Source organism: Odontesthes bonariensis, chromosome 23 (genome assembly GCF_027942865.1).
Source record: "Odontesthes bonariensis isolate fOdoBon6 chromosome 23, fOdoBon6.hap1, whole genome shotgun sequence".
NCBI lineage: Eukaryota > Metazoa > Chordata > Actinopteri > Atheriniformes > Atherinopsidae > Odontesthes > Odontesthes bonariensis.
This window is the reverse complement of record NC_134528.1, coordinates 19470994-19495559: the sequence shown is the minus strand read 5'-3', so window position 1 is coordinate 19495559 and position 24566 is coordinate 19470994. Positions and strand designations below refer to the sequence as shown.

General features: G+C 43.0%; 1 protein-coding gene across 3 annotated transcripts in view; it reads right to left on the bottom strand.

The window, feature by feature from the left end:
- raraa (retinoic acid receptor, alpha a) overlaps positions 1-24566 on the bottom strand; it is a 131425-nt gene that overhangs the window by 63678 nt on the left and 43181 nt on the right. For all 3 annotated transcript variants that reach the window (XM_075456817.1, XM_075456816.1, XM_075456818.1), the window contains one exon: positions 5718-6579. In XM_075456817.1, coding sequence (XP_075312932.1) covers positions 5718-5871 — 154 coding nt within the window. In that variant the 5' untranslated portion in view covers positions 5872-6579. The remainder of the gene's footprint in view (positions 1-5717; positions 6580-24566) is intronic.

The following is a 24566-nucleotide window of genomic DNA, read 5'->3' as shown; positions in this document are numbered from 1 at the left end:
GCTCTGCTTGATAATTCAATCACTCTTCGAACTGTGCAGGGCAGAACCGCACAAGCTCTCACAACCCTTCCTTAGCACTCTCCTTTTCCTCCCTTCCTCCTCTCCTCCATTAGGTAACTGCCCTATATTTTACAGATGCCGTCATTCCTGCCGCTTATCAAAGGACAATAGAGGAACGATGCCTGTGAGAGAGTCGTTGACATTTGAATGTATGCGGCATTGTGAATTATGGCTTTATGCAGCGGATATTGCAAAAAGGGCATAAAAAGATAGGGATGAACGCAAGTGTGTGCGCGGTGTGAGGCAGAGGAGGAAAGCAAAGGGGATCAGTGCAAGAGAAACTTAAAGGAATGAAAAGAGAAGGAGAAAAAAACAGAGTTGTTATCGCTTTACCCTTGTCTTGACTTCCTTGAGGGGCCTTTGAAGAGCGCAGGAATAAAGCTACTTGCGCTGGCACATCAGAGGGAGATTTAGATTATGCCAGTGTTTACCCAACGGAGGGCTGCGTGGCTGCTGGCGACAGTCTGCTGGTTTTTGAAGTCGTTATGGCCAAACTACCGCTTAAAGCACTGGCTGCTCAAAATATAACACAATTGCTGCAGAGAAGGGGGATCTCTCTGCTTGTGTGTAAGCCTATGAGTGTGTGTCTGCACGCGCATCTATGTGTGTGTGTGTGTGTGTGTGTGTGGATGTGCCAATTGATGCTAGTGTTTATGAGAGATACTGTGTGTCCTTGTATTCCTGATAGAGTGTGTGACGCTTTCTGCATGTACAAGTGTGTGTGTGTGTGTGTGTGTGTGTGTGTGTGCTCTGAAAATGGAGCCATCCATCGGATTATGGGTAGACAGCTCTTTGAAAGGAGGGCCTGTATTTGCATAAGCGGCCGTGGAAAGGGAAAAACCTGCAGTAAGGAAGACAGTACGAGAAAGCAAGCCACAGCAGAAGGAAGAGATGGGCAGAGAAAAATAAAAAAGAAGGGGAGACTGGGGGAGTGGACCACACTCTCCAACCCACTCGGGTATAAATCCTGTGGCTGGGATGGAGTGTTGTGGGCAGGAATTTGGCCCAGGGTCTCCTCAAAGCAAATTAAAAATAATAGGCTGCAAATAAATTGGTGGCACGTTAATAATAGCTCTGTGGAGTCCCACAATAGAGAAAGAGAAGCTTGGAGGAAAGAGGGATAAAAGAGAGTGAAAGAAAGATGTGAAGATTGAGGAGCTGGGGGTGAGCAGCTACAACGAAACAGGAGATGAGCACAGAAAGGTGCGATGGTGACGGGGAAGAAGAAGAAGGGAAAGGTTGTTAGAAAAGAAGGCCAAAGGGTAAATGGAGAAGGTGGTGAGTTTTCATGTTGGAGCCCCCGTTAGCAAAGCTTGCCGGTGCTTTGGCACACGATGGCCGCACACGAGTGCTGCCAGAGCTGGTCTTGTCTGTGTGTGTGCCTGCTCCCACTTGTCACATCTGCACAGAAGGCTCGCAGCGCTGCCTGCCCTCCACTCTGTGCCTCCAATATCCACTTTCCAGCCAACTTTTCTCAAAGCCTGCAGTCACTTCATGTTTGTACATTTTTCCTTAGGAAATGCAGATAGCACCTTTCACTACCACCGCCTTTGTTCCAACAGCCATACGCACCTTGATCCTCAATAAAATCACTGAAGGCCAATTTCAAAGCAGTAAATTCCCAAGCACAAATGCACACAAGCTGCCAATCAGATCCAAGGTCCAAAAGGACTCCCAACCACTAACTTAAGAGGTGATTTCATAACTTTCACATTTGCCGATATGTAACATGTGAATGAAGGGTACAACCTTTTTTCCACACCAAATGTCCTCCACACGCAACCAGCTGACTAAATGCTAATGCTAAAAATCTAACAACCTGTAATGTCAATGATCTCAGAATAGCATCAGAGAAACTTTTTTTTTTTTTAAATGTTAAGAATAGGAAAGACCTTGAGCTCATTTTTCTGACTCCAAGTACTAAGCAGTTAATTAAAAAGCTCATTAAGCTGACGCTGAATGTGTGCTATGCTGCCATGCTAGATATGTTTTACACGCCATGTTTAATAAGGCTGCGTCCTCGCAGAGCATCAGCATCCCTCCGATGACTTTCCAATAATGACAACCAGCTTCCCAGAGGATCTCCCTCAGTGAGCGTCTGCATCTTTCTGAAGTAGTTAAATGGCTGGCACCGGATAACCTGATAGCCGAGGTGCTTCAGTCAATAGAATGCATGCGTACGCTGCACTCATGCACACTTGGGATTGATGCCAAAGTGTAGCACAACACAAGGGCTTCTCACTGTCATTATGTTTATCCCCCACCACACATGCCTCATGAATGAGACAGTGCGTGTGTTTCTGCCACCCATGGAGTGCACTGACATGCCCCCTTCAATGTTACAGACCACCGAGGCAGAGAGGAACCACCTGTTTGTCCAGAAACCCACCCACGCACGCACGCAACACACACACACACACACACGCATCAGCATTTCCATAACCATATTTACTCACGGTTAGTACATTCCGCCACAGGCTGTTTAATGGGACGGATAACACATATACACAAACACAACCTTCCTTGAGGTCTGAAAATGCCATATTTCTTCTTGTGGCTCAAACGTGCATTCATAAATGCCATTTCACCCCTTAATAAGTCAAAGGAGATGGTGCTTGTGTAATAGCTGCCCTAGGAAACAGTCTTGCAGCGAGCAATTACTGTGGCTGCTGAAACAAGAGCGCTCTGTGGGGAAAAGCCAATTAGTCCGCTGTGGCAGCAGGTAGCAAGCTGGCTCCATTCATTATGATGCCTCATAAGACTCTGATAATATATTAGCAAAGTGTTGGACCTGGTGACAGACAGAATATATTTTACAATGATAAAAACAATCAATATTACTCGGGTATTACTGACAGATAATTCCACAGTCCCACACGTGTCTGTTTGATGGATTCAAGCAAAAACACTCCTGAAAATAGTGCTTTGTTTATGTTTTAGCGTGCGGGTAATGAGCACTTGTGGATATTTGGCAGCATGAACATTGGTGGGTGTGCGAGTGTGATCAATCCACAGGATAATACTAAGTTAACTATTAAAGCTGCGGGCAATAAATGCAATATCAATATCTGCAACTGATCTGCTCCAGTGAGTTACCTCGACATGATGATTTTCAGATAATGTGATTTGAAGATGTAACCCAGGAGGCTGGAGTTGAAAACGGGGAGAAAGCATTGTGTTATAGGTCTAGATTAACCCTTCTGCTCTGCTCGGTGCAAATAATTGGTCCATTGCGGTTTGCTAAAGGAGGCTGAGGTAGAGGAGCTGGGCAGCTCGGAGAGAGGGGTGGAGGAGGAGTGCGGGCAGACGAAAGGGAGGGTCGACAGGGCGGGGTTTTGATGGCTATCTAAATTCAGAGTTTGAACAAAATGACAAGACTTAACTTCATGATTGCTTACTTAACTTCAGAGGCTGTGTCAGATTCAACCTAAATCAATTGGCAGGTTTGTAGTTACTTAGGTTTAGAGCTACTTAGAATCACTTTATTGTACAAGGTACTAGTCATTTTGGCACCAAAACTGAATCAATATCAACAGAAAAGTCGCAGGTTTCTTTGCAAATTCTGAAAATCAGCTGCTCAAAAAGTCAAATAAGAATCTATCTTGAATTTCATTTTACTCTGTGCCGTTTCGAGGCCTTCACTCAACGCAGTGTCATGCACAGTTGAGATGAGCTACGATTACCGCTCGACTTGGCCATTTATTTGGACCATCATACTTTGCAGGAGTAAACACATCCATGGGAGCGGAGCCGCGTTTACATGTGCTTTGAAAGTCCGGTTTTGGGTGGACTAACACGATATCTATTTTTGTCTGCCGTCATGTAAACCTGCAGACTGATCTGTCATCTGAACCTGGCAGAAACTGGCCTGGAGAGACGTCTCCGGAAGGAAAGTGGGATACTTTACATATTAAGAAGGGAAAAAAGGGGAATGCATAAATGCATGCGTAAATCCTACACTAGAGTCTCTCCCATGTTTGAAATCCATCAAGAACAGTGCTCTGGTCTCTTGCCTCCAATCTGACATTTTGTAAATCCGTCCAAGTTCAAGCTCCAAACAAAGTCTTCCTCCTATTCCCTCAGTACTCCCACGTTCCTGACTGAATGGAAGCCTGGCCGATTTGTGTGCATGTGTGTGTGTGTGTAATTGGTAGAAAAAACAGGCAGGAGGAAGGAGGAGAGAGAAATGGTGTGTCAGAGAAGACAACAGGAAGTGGAAAAGTAAGAGATGAAGGCGGTTTGGTGGGAAGGAGCATGTGTTTCTATGGCTTGTGTGTGACAGCATGTGTGAATTGTGCCTGCAGTTATCTGCACGTGAGGAGGAGCTGGAGTGAGAGAAAGTGAGCCAGCATGAAGGGCAAAGATTGTGTTTATGTCGTGCGTGTGCACAAGTGTGAGTGTGCACCCGTGCATGTCAGGAAACTGCGGTGTCCCTGGCTCTCCAGTGTTTACAGACAGGAAATGTTTGTCCAGGCAAAAGGGAAGAAATCTTGACCCCCTACAAGGCAAACACTGGTGGATACACACAGAGAGGCACACACAGATGTATATGGAAACGCACACGCTTGCAACAGTGTGAACAATGTTTAAAAAGAGGAATCTGACGGGAGTTGCAGTCTTTGCGAGTGCGGTGGGGTATTTGGTATTGGGGAAGTAGGAGTGACTGGGTTGGGCACCAACTGTTCCTCACTTCCCTCTGCCCCGACGGCCAATGTAAACTCCAGCAGATAGAAAGTCAATACGGTGACCCCCCCTGAACCCGCGAGAGCGAGGCCGCAGTCTGCTAGGTTTGTTCGCACTAATGCACACACACTTACTGTGTGTCTGCACCTCCATCTGCCTTTCCCTCAGTTCATCCGCCTGCTGCTGCCACTGCTGTCGGGAAATTTGACTAAACCACAGCAGAGCACGACAGAGTTAAAATGACCTCATGAAATATTGCATATGAACATGATGAAAGAAGCCACGTACTTTTGCTTGGGAGGAGGCGGGTTTCCATTTAAGACCCTATGATTTTGTTACTTTTACTTAAAAAAGTGAAAGTGCTTCAACTTTCCCTACTAGTTCTGAGCCTTTTTTGGAGATTGTACAAAGGGAGCTGTTGCGTGACTGTTTGCTGCACAGATATTTGCGAGATTTATTTCAGGAACACTTGCCACATTTGCGTTCCCCAAATAAACAATGCGTCTTTCTGACTGTCCTGCCTCATTTCCTTCTGATCGGTACTGATATTTCTGTACGTCTGTGTGTTGATGTGGGTGCATTTGTAAATTAAGGACAGTGCTGGAGGCAATGTGGTTGTGGGGTGTTGTGTGTGTGTGTGTGTGTCGCTGCCTCTCACTGTTTACCAGCACACACACATCTTGCAAACAGGAATGATCTAAACAGGATGAGATGAAAGTTTTCTTTCACCAGCAGCACTCGTTGGCATAAATATATGAACACACACACATTCCCTCAGAGCAGGAAAAGTGGGTGCCAAAGCCGCATAGATGAACCAGGACACAGACAAAGAAAAGGAAATCTTCTCACCACTTGCCGCCTGCCCCTAAAGCTCGTGCACAGCTTAGTTCCACAACTGAAGCGCAAACTACCAGAGTAGTAAAAGGGTTAAAAAAAAAAAAAAAAAAAAAAGGAACAATCGGAAGTTTACTTACTGGCTGGGGAGGGGGTGCTGTACCCACTGATGGGTAGTCCAGGCAGGGCTGGAGGCGACAGGCTCCCCAGCATGTGGGGAAAGAAGTAGGAGTAGGTGGACATGGGGAAGCCGTTTAGGTGGCCGCCCGGCACCGGGTTGCCCTTCCCAGCCATGAAGGCTCAGTCCACCTAGGGTCCCAAACAGAGCTCACAGGAAAAGAAAACCCTTAACAAGATGTAGCAGAGCCAAAGGGGAGTCAGTAGGGATTCCTGTAATGAATTAATCCCCCATAGGGATGCTGCATCAGTAGGTATTCCAAAAAAATTAAAAGCCTCTTGGGAATTTTTGTTAGGAAAAAAAAAAAAAAAAAAGAATCTCCTTTAAGGTTAAAAATGTTGCCCGGAAAACAGCTGCTGTAGATGTCAGCAACACAAAAATCCTGTTGGTTTAGTAAGTATGTCTTGAGGGTTGAGTTGCTAAGGACAAAAGATTTTTAAAAAAAAGAGACACAGGGTAGAAGTATAAAAGGGAACTGCAGGGTCTCTTTATCCCTCCTTTATCTGGTTTTGTTAAACAAGCTAAAAGGATTTATTTGCAAGAGGCGTTGGAAGGTCAAGAAAGTAGCGTAGCCATTCCTTATCTTCAAGATGAAGGGGGGGGGGGGGGGGGGGGGTAGAGGCAGGTGGCAAGTTGAGTCACGAAGAGGTGACTTTGATGGCAGCAGTCAGGAGTAGCGCTGGTGGTGATAGGGGGTGCTAGTGGTTGGGATGCTTTCACAGGCATGCAGATTCACTCATTCACTGTAGAGCACTCCAGGGGAATGTGCAGATCACATGATGCCACCAGAGACGGCCCCCTCTTTGTTGTTGCAAAGCCTTAGCCTAGAAAAGAGAAATAAAACAGAGAGAGGGGGGGATCATATAGTGCGTCAGTGACAGGTAAGAGATCATTCCCTTTGTACTTAAGAGCAAAAAGCGCTCCTTTCTTTTGACACTAATTAGTGGTAATGTCTCATCTTAAATCTTATGAATACACCCCACCCGCCTTAATAATCTAATTGAGTGTTAAAGTTGCAAGGAGAGCCCTGAGTGTGCGATGTCTCCTCACAGCTTCGTGTGTTAATACACTTGCTCATTAACAGTGACAAGACTACAAATACAGTGGGAGGCAAACCGAAACATAAATGAAAAGCGCAACACAAAGGAAAACTTTGCTCATTACACCAATTGCAGAGGGCAGAGGTGAGACCCAAGGTGCCATTCTGGTGAACCACTAGAGATTTCTGCTGCAGAGTTTACTTCCAAATTAAAGGCAAGAGATGAACAAACGGACTTGTAATCCCCACAGAAAGCGGGCGCTGACATGAGAGAACTGACAACTATTCACCGCGGGAACGTGTTTACCATAAAACAGCACATTAGCACCAGAATATAAACAGGAGTAAGACTAAAAATATTTCTTCAAAATAGCTTGTCATAACATGAGCACATGTTTTTTTTTTGCTTTTTATCATTGTAATGACCTTTTTATGAGCAGTAGATGCAATGCGCCACAGTAAGAGTACGAGGCACTAAAACATGTGCAGAGACATCACAGAAAAAAGCAAGGAGGGGGGGGTGTGGGTGTGGGTGTGGGGCGTCTTTGCATGAGCAGGGTTGTTCAGGAATGTGGCACTCTGGCACGAATGACACCAGGACATCATGGTTGAACTCCTGTAAAGTAGGAGGGGTCAAGTCAGACACATTCGTGTGCCTGTTCCCACTTGTATGATGCGTATGATGCATATAAAGCAACAGGGTATGACAGGTGAGAGGGGCGCATTGGTGGGAAGCAGGCGCGTGCAGACGGGCGACAAACGTCGGGAAGACCCAACACCACAGAAACACTAGAAGTGACTCTGTGGTGCTCATTTTGTGTCTCTACTGTCGGTATATATGAGAATGCTCCACTGTTCAGGTTCAGGCTCATGTGGGATTACAGAAAGTAAAAGTACTGGCTGCAAAACTATCCACTCCTCAGTATGTTTCTTCACACGTGTAGAAGTCTGAGAAGTAAGATGGAGCACATTTTATGGGATAAGCCTTCTATTAGCATCCATATTTAAATTTTCTCATTGCTAAAGTGCTCTCAGCTCACCCTGTCACACTGAGCTGGTGTGCGCGGTGGTCAGGGAGCATGGGCCGATGGGTGGTAATGTATTACTTTGAAAGCTTTTATAGAGTTTTTTTTAAAGCCCACGGGAGTTGGGTATAGTTTTATTTGCTTTTAAAGCCCCCCCTCTTTCCTTCCCAGCCACCTATAACATACTATAAATGGGCTTCAAGATATTATTTCTGGTTCTATAATACAGACACAACCATTACCGTTGTAGAACATAGACTCGATATACTCCACGTTGCATTTTACATCATTGCACAAAAATGCATCAAAGTTGTCAAAAATGCATGCTGAAATGACTTCAAGTCTGATATATTTTCTTGAAACAGGACGCAGTCACAGGCTCTGTGTGCTGAGTCTTTGAATGTTGGGCTACAACTCACTGGGACAAAGGGACACCAACACTCTGGAAAAGGGCCACTTTCCCCCACCATTATGTGTGGGCTGCTTTGAATTATAGGTGGCATCTCACACCATTGTTGCGGCGCACCCACATCTTATTCTTTTTTTGGTGGAACAGCAAATAGACCAGGATAAACAAAGCGGCTGCAGCACTGCCAGCTTTAGTTCTATTTGTATCGAGTGACAGGCTTGAGGAACCTAAAGGCAGTCAAAGATTTTACTTACCCGACTGTTGATTTACAGTGAGGTAAGGTTGTTTAGGCATTCCATAGGAAAGCGGAATGTTTACCACTGTGTAGCATCCGCTCGTCTTTTTACATCGGGGAACTGAGGAGACCAGTTTGTGGACTTTCTGGAGATAAAATGTTGTCTTATTCTTATATGACATAGACTTCTAGCTGTTCAACAGAAACACGCCTGTTTTTATTGCAGATCACAGGTCCCTCGCACACAGAAATGTCTCCAGATTCCTGGAATACTATGATACTATAATAATATTATTTACTGTAGAAAATGGAATATTCTAAAGTCTTCTCAATTTTACATTGGTATGTTATTCTGTTATTGCGGCATTTTTTGCTTCTGAGAGACACTGCCTCGCTAAGGTGCTCTCTAGCTGTTGCCAGTCAACCTAATTAGCTGCAACATGTCGCCCCGTTTGTTTAGCGCCATGTACTTTTTCCATGTCTTTTGTTGGCCCCATCTCCACCTTTCTGAGACGTGTTGCTGCCATCAAACTGAATAATATATATGTCCCACTTTCAATATTTGATACATTTCATATGTTCTTTGTGAATAACACATTTATGAGAATTATTTAGAACTAGGGCTGCTGACATAATATACTCCAAAATTCTTGCTGTAAGGAAAAAAAACATCCGAGCACCTGAATATATCAATGTGTGTTTTAGTTCAAAAGTGGTCTCATTGATCTATTTTCTACCCCAAACTCAAAGCATTAATGAATCCCCCAAAAAACAAATACTCGTGTAAATGTTTTTAGCAGCATTTTTAGCGTTTTGTGAAGGATGTCCTTGTGTCTGAAGCTGAAAACTGGAAAACACTGCTTGATATTTTTCGATAACATCTAAAGCTGAAGCATCCCTGTGACACACACCAATCCTCAACAATGCAGAATGTAGCTGTGTCAGCCCTCTACCAGCAATGAGAACGAAACACACACACACACACACACACACACACACACACACACACACACACACACACACACACAAAAAATCAGAAGCAAAAACATCAAACACACACCATGATGTGAGGACTCATGGAGGATCTGCATAATCCGCGGTAAAAAACGGCACACGACACCAAAACTGGGTAAAGCTTGTGAGGAGCACTCCACATCCTCATACCTGTCACTGTGCACACAAACAGCTGTGTACTCTGATCCCACCCTGGATAGAGTGGGCTGAAGTCCATGCGCTTGACTATAAACACGCGACATGATGAAACAACAGTCACACATATACACAAAGTATGCACACACTGATGTCTCACACCGATTCCCCTGTCACTGTGCTCTCGAATCTCCTCAGCAGGTGCCTCCCTGCGTTTGTTTGCTAGCTAGACTCTATGGTTGACACAGAGGGGGTCATTAAAATGAGGAGGACACATGCATTGGGCTGCACAGATGCTAGGCTCTGTCTAACTATGCATTTGCTTCAGTACCAACACTGAAGAAGAGAATATATAAAAATCAAATATGGATGAGAAAAAGCACGTGAAACGTTTTATAGGCAGCCTATATGTACACATCAAAAATTTACTAGCAGCTATATACATAGGTAACATCTGAAAGACTACAGAAAAAAAAACAAGACAAGGATAGAAACCAGAGGTCTCAGATTAAGCAGTGATAAATGTTGCAGAAATGCAGAAAGCCTAAAGTCGCATCATGAATGCAAATCTGCAAATCTGAACGATTTACAAAGAATTCCTGACCCGTGCTGGTTTCATTTCAGCACACACAAAGGCTCACATGCAAGGTGATGTATGGAGGGCAGCTCCTGAGGGAATGTACGCAATACAGTTCAAGGAAAAAAAAAAAAAAAAAAACGATCCGAGTCACTTGGACTTAACTCTCTTTGACACGTAACATGCAGAGAGAAGGAAAGGTTAGAGGTTATGGGATATGAGAGACCGAGATTGGTTGTGACAGCAAACAACTAAATCATTAATCAGAAAAGGCAGCAAATGGCAGCGTGAGGTCATGCCACACGGGCACAAGACACGCAAAACACGGCCGGGGGGGGGGGGGCACCACATGAAGCACAGAGGCACTCTGGTGCCCGTAAATGCACAGATGTGCGCCTGTGAATGCGCACGCAGGGTCTGTACATGCTTACACGTACAAAGTTCAGAGAGGTCAGGTAGAGAAAGTCAAACACCCGTTGTTGTCGAGATCTAGAACACAATGCGACATTGACATCCTAATTAACACTCACACAGGTACCGACGAAAGCACACATCAGCATCGATATTCTATAACTTACTACCCACATGCATATGCTAGGGCTACAGATCTGGGTCAAGAGCAGCAAGTGGCAGCTGCACTACATGTTAATGTGTTGCTAATGCTATTGAGCCGAGTAGAATTAACCTAGTGCTGTGATGATATTACATAGAGCATGATTGCATAGGATGGCTCTACGTAACATGAGCCTGCCGGCTATTTCAGCCCTATTATTCAAGGAATGTTATTGCTTTGAAACTGTATTACACAGTTCTACATGTAAGCCCACACACCACAGTGAAATGATCATGATGGGAATTCTCAACGCTATATAGTTCAGTTTACCACAGCCTAAGGCAACCGATATTGAAGCACAATAAACACAGTATTAGGTCCATTGCTATTATGTTGTTATAAGATACTTGCTTTTTATGTAATCACTTTCCTGGAATATGCTTAATGTGATGCACGAGGTGCTTAACTGACAGAAACGCTGTAATTTACTTACACTTGTAACTTTCTATGGTGTTTTCACCACAGCTACATTGCATTTCACCAACCAAAACTCTGACACATAACTTAGAATCGATCAGCAATGGCTTCAACATAAAAACTGCATCTCCACAGAGCTGGCTAGGAGATGGCAGCTCAGAGCTGTACGAGTCGGTACGTTCAAACGTCACACGACTGACGCAAACCCGTACGGCTGTGCAGTGGCACACATGATGGAAGTCGCTCAAGCCCAATACGTTCAGATTTGAATGAAGACAGCAACATGGGCGGATGCATACTCGCAAGAAGTGAGACAGGATATTGTGGCGGAAAATATGCGCGTGTGCTCCCATGAGTGTGTACATACGACACGGTTCACTGTGAATGTGTATATTGTTGCGTATGCAGTGGTCTAATCCACATGTATAGGACATCAACAAGTGTCTGAGTAGGTGGGTGGTGTGTGGAGTCGCACTTTACGTGCGTGTGAGTACCCACTGATGTGTGCTAGTGTTATGCCCTAAATCACACATGCATGTCATCTCAGGGAGCGTCTTCCAGTACACCGCGTTTACTGTACATTATGAGATCTGATGAGTTAAGCTTTGCATAAAGTATAGTTTGTGAGGTGTGGGGGGTAAGAGGACCCTTTGACAGGTCAGTGGTTCAGAACTTCAGAAAACACATGCTATACTATCGTAAAGCCCATGTTGTGCACGTTTAAAAAGTTTGTGATGTTCTTTCAGTGGAATTTACTATATTGTACTTTGTATATAGCTATATAAACATAGCTTTGGTGGTATATACAACACCATTAATTATTTTTTTATACAGCGTTTTGCTGTAGCCCCTCTTGTCCCGCTCTGCTTTAAACACCTATTTAGCCCTTATATTTCTTACTGAAACCTCATGTCCGCCCTGATGGGTCAAATGACCTAGCATGATACAGGGTACTTAACTTTGGTTATGTATGGCTGCACCAATCTAAAGCCCTCAAAGAGTTGCCAAGCATACCCCCAATGTTTAGGTTGCACAATACCACACAAGGCAAAATTGTAATTGTCTCTCAGTTTCACTATTTTGACATGTCTTGGGTGTGTGGGTATACAATCAAAGCTAATGGTAATGTTATCTGGGCAACATGCTAATATTAAGGGTACTTCTATAGCTGTGGGGAAGGGACCACCAGGTCCTCAATTTTTCAGATGCTGGGCATGAATGAATGCTCTGGTTTTCAGTCTCGCAGCCATTGGCTGCTATTTCCTTGTGGCTCAGACATCTTAAAGTCAACTGAACTGGCTAGCACAAGGAAATAAAGGGCAGACAGTGAGGTAGCTGCTTATTGGAGCTAGCTTTAGTTGAGGGGGCGGCAAACGAGCTACCAGGCAGTCATAAAACAAATGTGTTACGGAGTGACGTAGGCAAATAACGTAAGAAAAGTCCAGACTACAAACAAACAGAAAATGGCTGAGTTTGGTATGGACTTGGATGGTTTACCAACTGATGAGCTAAAGCTAAAAGCTATTCAGAGAGGGGCCAAGAGGAAAACTAAATTTTTCACCATCTAAAACAACTCCGCACTAAAATATTTCATAGCAGTTCAAGCAAGAGCTATTCTGTGGATTTCCACACCACATCACTCCTGCTTTGGACAGTACATGGGCTCGATTGGGGTAACGTGGTCCCTACTGTGACGGGATGTTGCAAACCAGACTGTTTTTTAATGCACCGCAGACCACGTTGCTGTAAGATGTTCAGCAGTTGAAAAGACATGTACGAGTTCTAAAGTGTAATATTTCACAATATAGCCTTTGTCCGAACAGCTACTCTTCTTTTTTTTTTTTTTTTTTTTTAGGGCTTAAGTTGTTTTAGATGTGGAAAAATTCCTTTCTTCTGCTGGTCGATTCTGTGCAGCTTTCAGCTTTAATTAGCTCATAAGAAAAGTTTCCAATTCTTCAAACTGAGTAGGCAAGACACTGACTGCTCCTAAGTATTTCATACAACCCCACTTAAAAAAAAAATGAAAAGAAAAGAAAAAAACCCACAAATATGAACCATCTCTTTAATGATATATCAAAGATGTTGTTTGTCTGGTTGTATCAGTGAGCTGCGTATTTCAAGTTACTATCATTTCTTGGGGCAGAACACCATCCAGAACATTTGCATAATGTAATATGATTCTTCAGATCATTCACCAGCCCTTTAAAATATAAACTTGCCGTAGTGCGCAACTAACGACTCAAGTTGAAGTTTACATCCAATAATTGTAGTGCAACACCTTGAAGAATTTGAATACGTTTTAGCATCTGACCAAATGTGACTGTCTGTTCCTCGGTGTTGATTGGTGTTGAAAGGGACCAGAGAAGTGATTTTTTGCAAATTATGAGGTCACAGTGAAGTTGACAGTTGACCTTTTGCCACGTTTAAATGTCATCGTTCCGTCATTTTATCCAATTTGGCATTTTGCGTGAGATTTTGTCAGAATTACTAAATTAACTGAGTTATGGCCAATCTATTATGAGGTCACAGCGAGCACGATCCGACCATAAAACTGATCAGTTCATCCACGTGCTGCAGTTAAAAGTTTCTAAAAAAAATCTGAAGAGATTCCCTCGAGCGTTCAAGAGCTATCGCATTCACAAAAAGGACAGGTGGCTGAATAGAAATCCAGCCAAACACGATGATAAATAATAAATTAAATATAATGCATCCAGCTACAGCTCCCGCAGGCATTTAGGGACACAAAGGCATAACTGGTACAAGAGTCAAATCACACACGGTCATTTACCTCAACAATGTAAAAAAAAAAAAAAAAAGTTAATGCAGACAGTGAATGCAAATTGTAGGCTTTTGCATGCAGAAATAGTGACACACTGATCGGGGTTGCTCAAGTTCAGCAAGAGAAGAATTCTTAAGCTCTGACCAAACCGCCTCCCAAAATCACGGCAATCTTTCCGACTGTCACGCACCGAAGGTCTTAGAAAAGGATTTGCCAAAAATGGACACTTCCAAAAAAAATGTTCTCCAAAAAATTCTATGAAAGTGCAGAACACCTTTATTCAATTTCTACAGCAAAGACGTATGTGTTGCTTGTGTAGGCTTTTGACCAATTACTTCATCAATATTCTATCGTAATGCAAAATGCGCTGCTGCAAACTATTCGACCCAGTAATACGTCTACCTCACTGCTCCTTCCACCCACCAAAGGGTCAGAATCCCATCAAGCTGATGCGCTGCGGGTGAGAGAACAAGAGGTGGGAGGTTCTTCTTCATGTCAGAGAGTGTGGCTCAAGTAGACTAAAGGGTGCTAAGTGCACATCCATGGCAGTGAGAATCCTCGACCGTTTTGCCAAGGCCCCCTGCAGGGTGAATCCACTTGTCAGGGAGGCTGGCTGGGTGACATTTCTGCTCACCCAAGAAAGGTCAGCCTTTAATTATCTCAAATGCCAACAAGCACCACACCTGCAAAAAAATAAAGCCAGGGATGAGCTGTGTGTGTATGAGTGTGTCAGAGTTAGAGGGTAGCCTGCTATCCTCACACAAAATGAGCACGGCTGTGGCTGTCAGTGCAGAACTGGACCATCTGCCCACCAGCATGCATGCATGCATACAGACCTACAAACACACAAAACTAAACCTTGACAGTGGCACACCTCCACGCACACACCTGCACTCTTGAATTGTGTCAGCCAAAGTCAGTGAAACCTACAACTAAAGTTGCCCACCAACTATTAAATAAAGAGTACCTCAGGAAGACAGTCAAATCCCTTGAACACCAGCGACCTCCAGGAGCATCAGTGTAAAAATAGGCTGTTCCCACTATAATTAGACAGATTATAGAGATATAGACAGAACGGTAATGCTGGCCAGCGCTTGTGCTAAATATAGATAAGCTGCATGATGTGATACAAAGCTAGGGTTGGATTCTAAACACCAATATCAAAACTTGGAGAAAAAAACAAACAAAAAAAACCCCATTATTTAGGGAAAGAAGTGGGGACTACATGTGAAAATAATGACTTTAGTGAGTTAAATTATCTCTGGTAAGAGTGCAGTTGGTGACAAACCAACTGGTAAATCTGGCCAATCACGACAGGCAGTGTTCCTCTCACTGTAGCTATTCAGCGTGGTTAATATTTGTAGGGGGCTGTGGTAACAAAGCTACCATACCCAGATAAACACAGTCCTGTACAGTTAACACTGCCTCACTCACACACACACACACACACACACACACACACACACACACACACACACACACACACACACACACACACACACACACACACACACACACACATAAGACAACAAATCTGACCAGAGAATCCCTCTCGTGCTCAAAGGGGGTCAGAGAGACAAAGGGCCATAGATCATCCATGTGGACGGCGTGCAGCGAGCTCCTTGTATCTGTTTTTTTTTTTTTTTCCCTTTTCCAGCATTTTTCTCCCGCTTGGAGAAAACATGAAGGGCCAGTCCCTATTGTTTACACAGCTGGCTCAGTGGAAAGGATTGCTTAATATGAAATATGAAGAGAGCGGAGAAGTGAAAGGGAGAGGGCTGGGGAGAAAAGAGGGAACGGAGCCAATGAGAGGGGTGTGGTGGGCTATCAGAGAAAGGGAGTAAAAGGCTAAATGTGCTCGAGATTGGGAAGTAATTCAGATAAAGAGGGACAGGAGGTGGAAAAAAGAAGAGTGTGGCAATGTTGAATCGGAGGAGAAGAGACTATGTCGGCTAAAAGAGGAGCAAAGACTAAGGACAACATGGAGCAGAAAGCCTTGAGGTTTCAGTGGTGAGGGAGTCATGCCTCCTGTGGTCTGGGTCTGCAGCGCATGTTATTCTTTCCCAATAATCACACATTGCCTCTACTCGTTCCGTCCTGTCTCACAACCATCTGGCACTTTCCTGGTAATCTCTTCTTGTAGCTCCATCAGCCACCTCTTACTTTTCTTTATTGCAAAACCTGAGGGTAAGACATGTCTTCAGTCTGTTATTTAAATCAGATCATTGTACTGCAAGTTTGTTGTAGTTTGTTTGATATTTACAGTATCAAAAAGACTTATGTCCTCTTGGGAGAAAAAAAAAAGTCCATTCTGCCCACGGCATCCGTTTCCAGCAACAATCCCCAGGTGCTTCCAGGCCAGCGGGGAGTTATAATTAGTCCTGGGTCGCTCAATTAGCTGTGCCCACTAAACCTCTACAGGGAGGGGCACATTATCATTATCTGGTTCCCGAACCGTCTCAGCCAGTCTTCCTTGGTTGGTTCACGGCCCTGTCTTAGCACAGGGACCACAATCCATATTCTATAGACAAGAAGAATACGAAAACCGCTCTCCTGCTCTAAATAGGGAAACGGGTTCTTCTCTCGTTAGGTCAGCCTTGGACTAAAGTTCACCAGAGAGGGCCTGCTGGCTCCAGCTTTCCTTTTACCCTGAACAAGATAAAGTGTTTATAGAAGATAGATGCATCACTAAAAACGAGCAGTTAATAACATCTGAGGAGTACAAACAAAGATTTTTTCCTAAATACTAAACTCTTCAAAGAGCAATGCTTCACAAGTTGCTAAATATAATGGAAGCCACTGTAAACCCTCAACTCGACATGGCGATTAAACATCAAAGTGTGTTCAGCCAGAGGCTTCTTCAGCATAGATACAATTAAGAACAGTGCAGGCTATCCCTGCCCACAGCTATAGCCCTATACAATGACCGCATGTGATGGCAAATCGTTAGTAACTATTGGGTTATATGCAGCTGTTCGTGTATGGTTCAAACCAAACAACATGCTCAAGTGCAGCATTAAAGGGAGAAGATTTTAGTTTGATGAAATGCCTGTAATATTGTCATTATTTTCAGTTTTACAATGCTCCAACGTGACTCATCTACTCGACAATGATGGAGCTTCAGCTAACGACTGGAAGGTTTGGTTATACAAGGTTGGATTAAACGGCCATTGTTGTGTCGAGGATATTTTGTACTTATAAAAAGAACACTTTCAAAACAACCATGAATGATGTCTACATCAGTCATGATCAAAATTAATTGGGCTCCATTTAGTATAAAAGACTGGAGGACAGAGCAGAAGAGGTTCTTTGGAAAAATTGTAAGGCTGGATGGTACCACTCATTTGCTGGCTGGAAACAACATGGGCCAAGTGTGTTCTGAACCAAGTGCAAGCACATGCATTAGCATGTGCGGGTTAAAAAATGAGTTTACTCCATCAGTCCATCTCAAACCCAGTTCCTTTTACGGAAAGAGGTCCAACACCAATGACGTCCATATTTCTGAGAATCATTCGTCCATGTGCACACAGAACATCTACAGGCATAACACTTAAGCTGTCATTCCTCGTATGTATGAACATATAGTAGATGTCTGCACACACCTTTGCATCACTCAGTGCACAAGGGAACAGAACACAGTTGCCTCAAGAGGATGTTGCATTTTTCCTGCAGCTGGCACACACATTCTGCAGTGCAAGTATTTTGTGTGTCTGCCTGTCCTTATGGTTGTGTCGCCTTCGTGTCCATATCCAGGATATCAGGACGACAATGTTGTACAAAACACTTAAGCACATTTCAACACAGAAGATAATAATGACACGAGAGCAAATGACGCACTAAAGTGTAGGGCCCCTTCCTGTTTATAGCAACACTTACCCGCCGGACGATCAAACGGGAGTTCCTAAGACTGGGTGCGCCCTCTTAAAACGGGTCAGTCTGTGGCTTCTGCAATCAGCCCCGATGACAATACCAGTGTTTTTATTCATACAAACAAATTATATTGGCATAATAATAAGTCTGATGGTGTGATTTCAAACTCAAGCAGAAATAATTGTCCAATGTGAAAAAGGAACTGCATCCTCTTTCTGTTTTAAGGTTTTGAAATGTAATTAAAAAATAAATAAATAAATAAAAAAATCAAATAAACCTGGTCCTCTGCAGTTTTTAAAGGTGAGGTGAATACGACCGACACAAGAATTCCCATTGCGTCATTACTCATTTGGTGGTTTGCTGGTCTGGATATTTCAAGTGTGTGTTGCCAAGGAGGAAAGACGTCATCAATAATCTTATGGAAGCAATTGTTAGCGCCCATCAATCTGAGAAAGTCTATAAGAACGTTTCCTAAACTATTTGGAGTCCGCCAGGGTAGAACGAGAAAGGTGTGGACATCTCTGCGAGTTCATCTTAGACTCTACAGTTAGCATGTTAAATGTTAAAGCTCATGACAGCACGGTTAGAATAAGATTGAACGAGTACGACATGTTTTGGAAGGGTTGCAGGAGAAAAGCCTCTTCTCTCTAAAAAAGAACATGGCAGCACAGCATGGGTTTGCAGAGCTGCATCTGAACAAACAACAGGACCTCTTGAACAAAGTTATTTGGACAGACGAGACCAAAGCCGACACATCCAATCCCAATAACGGCGCCAGGGGTGATGGGGTGAGCTTATTTTGCTGCGCAGATGACCTGCATTTCACTAAATATAAAATGAAAAAGGACCTCTTTTTTTTTTTAATACATCTTGATACATACAACATTAGAATATCAATGAAAAGACTTTTTCCTCACATGACTTTAAGTAATAATTATGACCACAGGAGAATTTTTGTGCTACAACTATTCTACGCAGTACTATCCTATACAGTGTAATATCCTTATGAAGGTTCAAGGGCCCGTGTGTCCTGCAGCCACGACTGTGGTAGTTTGAATATGTAGGTGTCATGTGCAAAGTAAATACAGCACGTGTGTTTGTGGGTTTGGGAAGCAAAAAGCCAGCTCCATTCACCCGTATAAATGTCGCCACATTTCCAGAGGGCATGTTAGAGTCTCGTTTAAATAGGGCTAAATTAAATTACTTAAATGATTTACTATTGTGTCTGTCTGTGTGTGTGTGTGTGTGTGTGTGTGTGTGTATGTACGTAAACATATTTAAAGGACTTTAACCGCTTTTCTTGACAGTGGTACAGTAATAAAAAGGGGCTGCAGTCCATGAAGGTAAAACAGTAATAAAACGGCACAACAGAAGAAAAAATAGGCCAAGGACAGATACTTTTATGACGCACACAATCTTGTAGTTAGTCTTGGCCTCGCAAGCAAGATGTTAAGATGATGTGGGAAAAAAAGAACAAATACAATACCCCAATGTAGGCAGTAAATAGAAGGGCTAAGGAACATGCTTCTGCCGTCTCATTAAGAGCTGTAACAATCCTAACTAAAGAACCTCACGTAACGCAAGAGGGTGCACAGGGGTGGACTGAAACATTTGTGCAGACATGTCAATAAGCAATGAAATTTCCATGCCAGCACACACATGCTGCGGTGTACACAAGTCTCATACACCCAAAGCTGCAACTCACTGTGGCCACGGCACCCATGAATTACCCATGAGGAAACTGCACTCTATACCTCCTTGCTGCAAGTTATTCTTTCCCTGAAGAGAAAAAGCATATTTCTATAACTCACCACTGTTACAGCCAAGCAAGCAGGGCATCAGAAGCAGTATGTGGGTCAGAGTGAGATCACTTAGAGCACTGCCAGTATGCATGTGTGTATTCATGTGTGTTAATGCTTATATAAAAACAGTGGGCGGGGTTATGTGGGTCAAGCCAGACAGATGAATACTACCAAGTTGAGGTCAACGGCTGTGACCTTTTTAGGACATACGCATTAGCTAGCCAGCGTGTGCGTGTGTGTGTATGTGTGTGTGTGTGTGTGGGTGTGTGTGTGTGTGTAACTGAGACCGCGCAGGCCAGAGGTTGTTCTAGAAATACCAAAGCTACAAGATTACGAACATAAAAATCGGGCGAACGCGCACACAATAAATTGCACACGTAAATCCATCGACCATCTGGAAGCATGTGAAACTAAGCATAAATGTAAAAATAACAGCTGGATTCTGGTTAGTAGTATACATCCTGCTCAGGGTTAACAACAAGAGTGACCTTATACTTTTCAGTCTGTGTGCGTGCATCTTTAACCAAGCAAGCAAGATACAAAAAGAATTTGAGAGATATAAAATGAGAGACTGCGATGAAAAGGAAATCAATGCTGTTAGTAATCCATGTCCTCAGTTTTCTCTTCTTTTTTATCCCTCAGAAAGCCTGCGAATGTGAACTCGAGTGCCCTGCACAAGCAACATTTTTAAGTGCGTTAGCTTTGAGTCAATCCAATTTGCACTTTCGCTCCGCCACAATTCAGTGGGATTTCTACTCCATTACGTTTATTTGACAGCTCTAGTTACAAGTTACAATTATGCGATATCAACGGTGCAATTGAAAATCAGACAACAGATATCATCACAGACTTCTGTAGTACAGTAAATTATTTAATTATGACCAAAACCTTTTGGCTTCTGTCAAACAAAACGCAGGTGAACTCCCTCTCCCCCACCTTCTCACTTGGTTTCATTGCTCTATAAACCGATATCTGCAGGTGAATATCCAGAATCTGCATCCAAGGAACAAGATCTTGGTAGGAGGAGATTTACATCTTATAAGCCAAAGTCATATTGACCAATTGTGTCTGATCAGGCTTTGGCTGCGTGCAAGTAAAAGGTCATGATCTAATGATGCAGAAGACACTGGCTGAAATGTAATCTGCCATCACAAGACGGCAAGAAGTCAAACAAGATTTAGCCTTTTTAAAAATGAATTTCAATCAAACACTGATTGCAGCACGGAACAAAACATCTCGGCTGAATACTGATGCTTCAGTAAAAAAAATAATAACTGAATGCTGCGATATATAACAAAATGTGAGCAAATACACTAAACCTGCAGTTTTACTTGAATACTTTAACTCCATTCTGCTGCTACTTTTACTTAAGAAGGTTTTTCATGCAGGAGCTTTACTTGTAACACAGTATTTTTGTATGACCGTATTGGCGCTTTTACTTAAGGGGGATCTCAATACTTCTCTCATTACCATTTCAGCTATATACACGCACACACACACTCAAGATACAAATATCAGGCATATTACTGCCTCTCCTCACTTGCCCGCTGTTCAGGAGTCATAAAATCCCATTTAAAAATGCATGGGCTCCATAAGCTGCCAGGCCCATCTATTAACCGTGTTACAGTGTAGCTGGCTACAGCCGACGATGGCAGCCTGGGAATGCTGCTTTCCATTAGGGAGGGAGAAAGAGGAGGAGATGGAGGAGGAGGAAGGATGAGGAATGAGGGGAGAAACACAATTTACTCATTTTTCTCATTCCCATGGCACTGCGATGTGAGGGTTGGATGTTTGGGCATGTGGATGAGTGGGAGGTGGCGACTTCAGCCCAAAAGTCTGCGCAAGCATAAATACAAAACCGCGCTGTTGATCATGTGTAGATATGCGTGTACACGTGTGGTTCACACACCTGAGCCACGAGACCGTGGCTGAGGCAAAAAGTAATTGATTCAAGGGTTCCTGGGAGATTTTTCCCAGTGTCCTTAGGCGGTCCACCTGATGACTATTGATCGGTTAATTGATAGATTGACATCCAGTCGACAGTGAGCCGGCAACGCCATTACTCTTTGTGTGAACACCACTGCCAGCCTTCCCTTATGCAAGTATTTGTGAAACAGCCAAAGAATACAGCACAGGACTGAGCTCCGCATTAACAGCAAATGACGACCCTCATCTGAATGAAGCTTACAAATTCTATTCAGAGTAGGCTACTTCTTTGTAAATTTGCTCTGGTCTCTGAGCAGTTTTAGCCCAATTTTCCCTACAAAAGCTCTGTGCTAACTCACACCAAGGTCTGTTAACAAAATGGATTCTCACCAAAGAAAAAATAAATAAATAAATCGATAAATAAGTAAATGAACAGGAGCAAAACGTAAAACAAGACTAAACTATGAAAACAGAGAACCTTTTCTGAGTCTTGTCATTTAAATGCGCAACCCTACTCATCGAAGTGTCCTTGAGCATGATGCTAAACGTCAACCCACACTTGATAAGAGCATCTGTTTAATGACTTCGAATTAAAATGTAAATGAGGTTTAAACGGTTTAGGTGAGACTTCAACTTGCCCATGTGTGTGTGTGCGTCTTTTGGTGGAATTTTTTTTCACCTTCAAAAGCCCCACCTGTGTAACTCCAACACAGACATTCAAAATTAATGAGCTTGCACCTTGAGCAGTAGTGACACAGACATAAACAGAGCTTCTGTCCTTTTAATGGACCGTACAGACAATGCCGGTGGTATTTCAATTAACAGACAACAGAATGACATGAAATAATGACATATATGAAGTGACCTGCGAGAATGAGGCAGTAACCGCAGCACCTATCCCTTTAATGGACCATCTTGGTTGGGCGTAGACAATAGGAGTTAATAGGAAATGGGGAATTATGATATAGGCTCCGTCTCCAGGGGTGAGTGACACCTGGGAATAAAGCTGTTACATCTTAATGCACTGTTGCCACCGGGATGAATAAGGTCTGCATATTGGAGGTGGTAACCATCTGAAAGCTGCTAATAGCATCCCCTGTCAGTCTCACATTAACCTTGAGAGCAGCCAGGGGACTGCGTTAGCACCTCTGACCTTCTTTCACACTAACACACGCACACAATCCCATCACGCTTGCATGTATGACTGATGGTTAACTCCGTGTGTATGCGCATGCACAAATGTCTATTCCTCTTCCCGTGTCTTATGAGCGCCATCAGTGGGATTAAATCAGTCCATCACCGGCCGTTCTAACACCATATAAGCTGTCAGGGCCGATGTGAAAACACCTAAATCTTTCTGTTGCCCCTGGTTAGGGTCCATGTAGACTGATAATAACACCTTCAAAGCTAATTTTGTCTACACAGACAGCTCACAAGTCACAATAGAGCATCCATCTGCCTATTTTATTCAAAACACTGATTATCCAAATATACCAAGAAAGAGCAACATTCCACTACTCAAAGATTGAATTAAATCTTTTTTTGGTGTACAATCTGCTCAAATGCGAAATAAATGGAATCAGCTTTAACCATTGCAATTTGGAAACACAAAGCAAGCAGCATAGCTTTAACGAAAGCTGTTTATCTTTTGTTTTAAGGATTTAGTGTAACTCCAAGTATTCTAAGTATATCCTTACATTCATTTATTCGCTACAGCACACCACAAAAAACAGTTTTCAAACCTGTAACCAAGTACTGAAATCTCAGGTACTGCTACAAGTGTGAGTCAATGTAAATGATAGCGCTATTTATTTTTAGTTTACCCTCACTTACAGAGGGAGACGGAGCATAGATGACAAAGGGAGGCGGATCTATAAGACACAGAATGAGCAGAAAAACAAAGAAAAAAAGAAATTCTTCTGGATTAATGCCTGAGAACAAGAGAAGGAAAGAAAAACTTGACTAAACTTCCAAAAGAAAAAGTAAAAAAAAGGAAGGTCAACACTAATCGCAATGCAATGAAATCAAGGAGGCCGGCCAACGCATTGCGTGTCCATGAAGAACGATGAACATCAGTAGAAGCATCCAGTGTAACAACTGCTGGTGGCAGCTAACCCAAATTAATATGCAAAAACCATTTAAGACCAGCTTAACACTGGAAACCATCTGATTGCAGTGACAACGCCCCTTGTTGAATTGGGCCTTCATTTCTGTGTCATAACAGACTAATCTAATCATCAATATCTTTTAAATGCAGACCAGCTGATTATGGGACCAATTCTGCACCACTTAGAAATTATTTTACGTCACGCAACGCACTTTGTACAGTTCTTGCTGAAATGAGATCTACCAAAAAACAGCAGACGTTTTGTTCAAACTAAAAAAGACTTCATCGTTTCAGCCAGTGATAACCAGAAGGAATTTCATACTGGCAAACTCAACCAACATGACTTCACGTTATTCTTTATTGAACAGCCAAGATTTTGATGCAAAGAGGCAGCCTGGCACGGTAAAAACAAGGGTCTGCTTGAAAAATGTTTTGTGTGCTTTGCTTGGAAAAGGGCACGGCAGATGAATGATGAACAGTGTTGTCATCCGATAACCCCCCCCCAAAAAAAAAAAAAACTGAATCTCTGCTGAATAATCTGTGATGAACGAGTTCGTTTTTTTTTTTTTTTTTTTTTACGTAACCAGGCCTCAGCAGTTCTTTGTTAAACTGTGGTTAGATTAAGGAACAAACATAATTTAATAAACAGAGACCGTGGTGTGAGTAAAAGTTAAGACTTGGTTGTGGTTAAAATGATTAATTCAATAGGATTAGTAGACAGTCATCATAAAAATGATGGTCTCGGTTGATACTTCTTTTTAAAAAAGGTACCCAATGACATTTTATCTGTACAAAAGTGCATTTTTTTTAGGATTTAAACTTATATTCCTACTTTATTCTTTCAATAATCCTTAGGGTCCAAC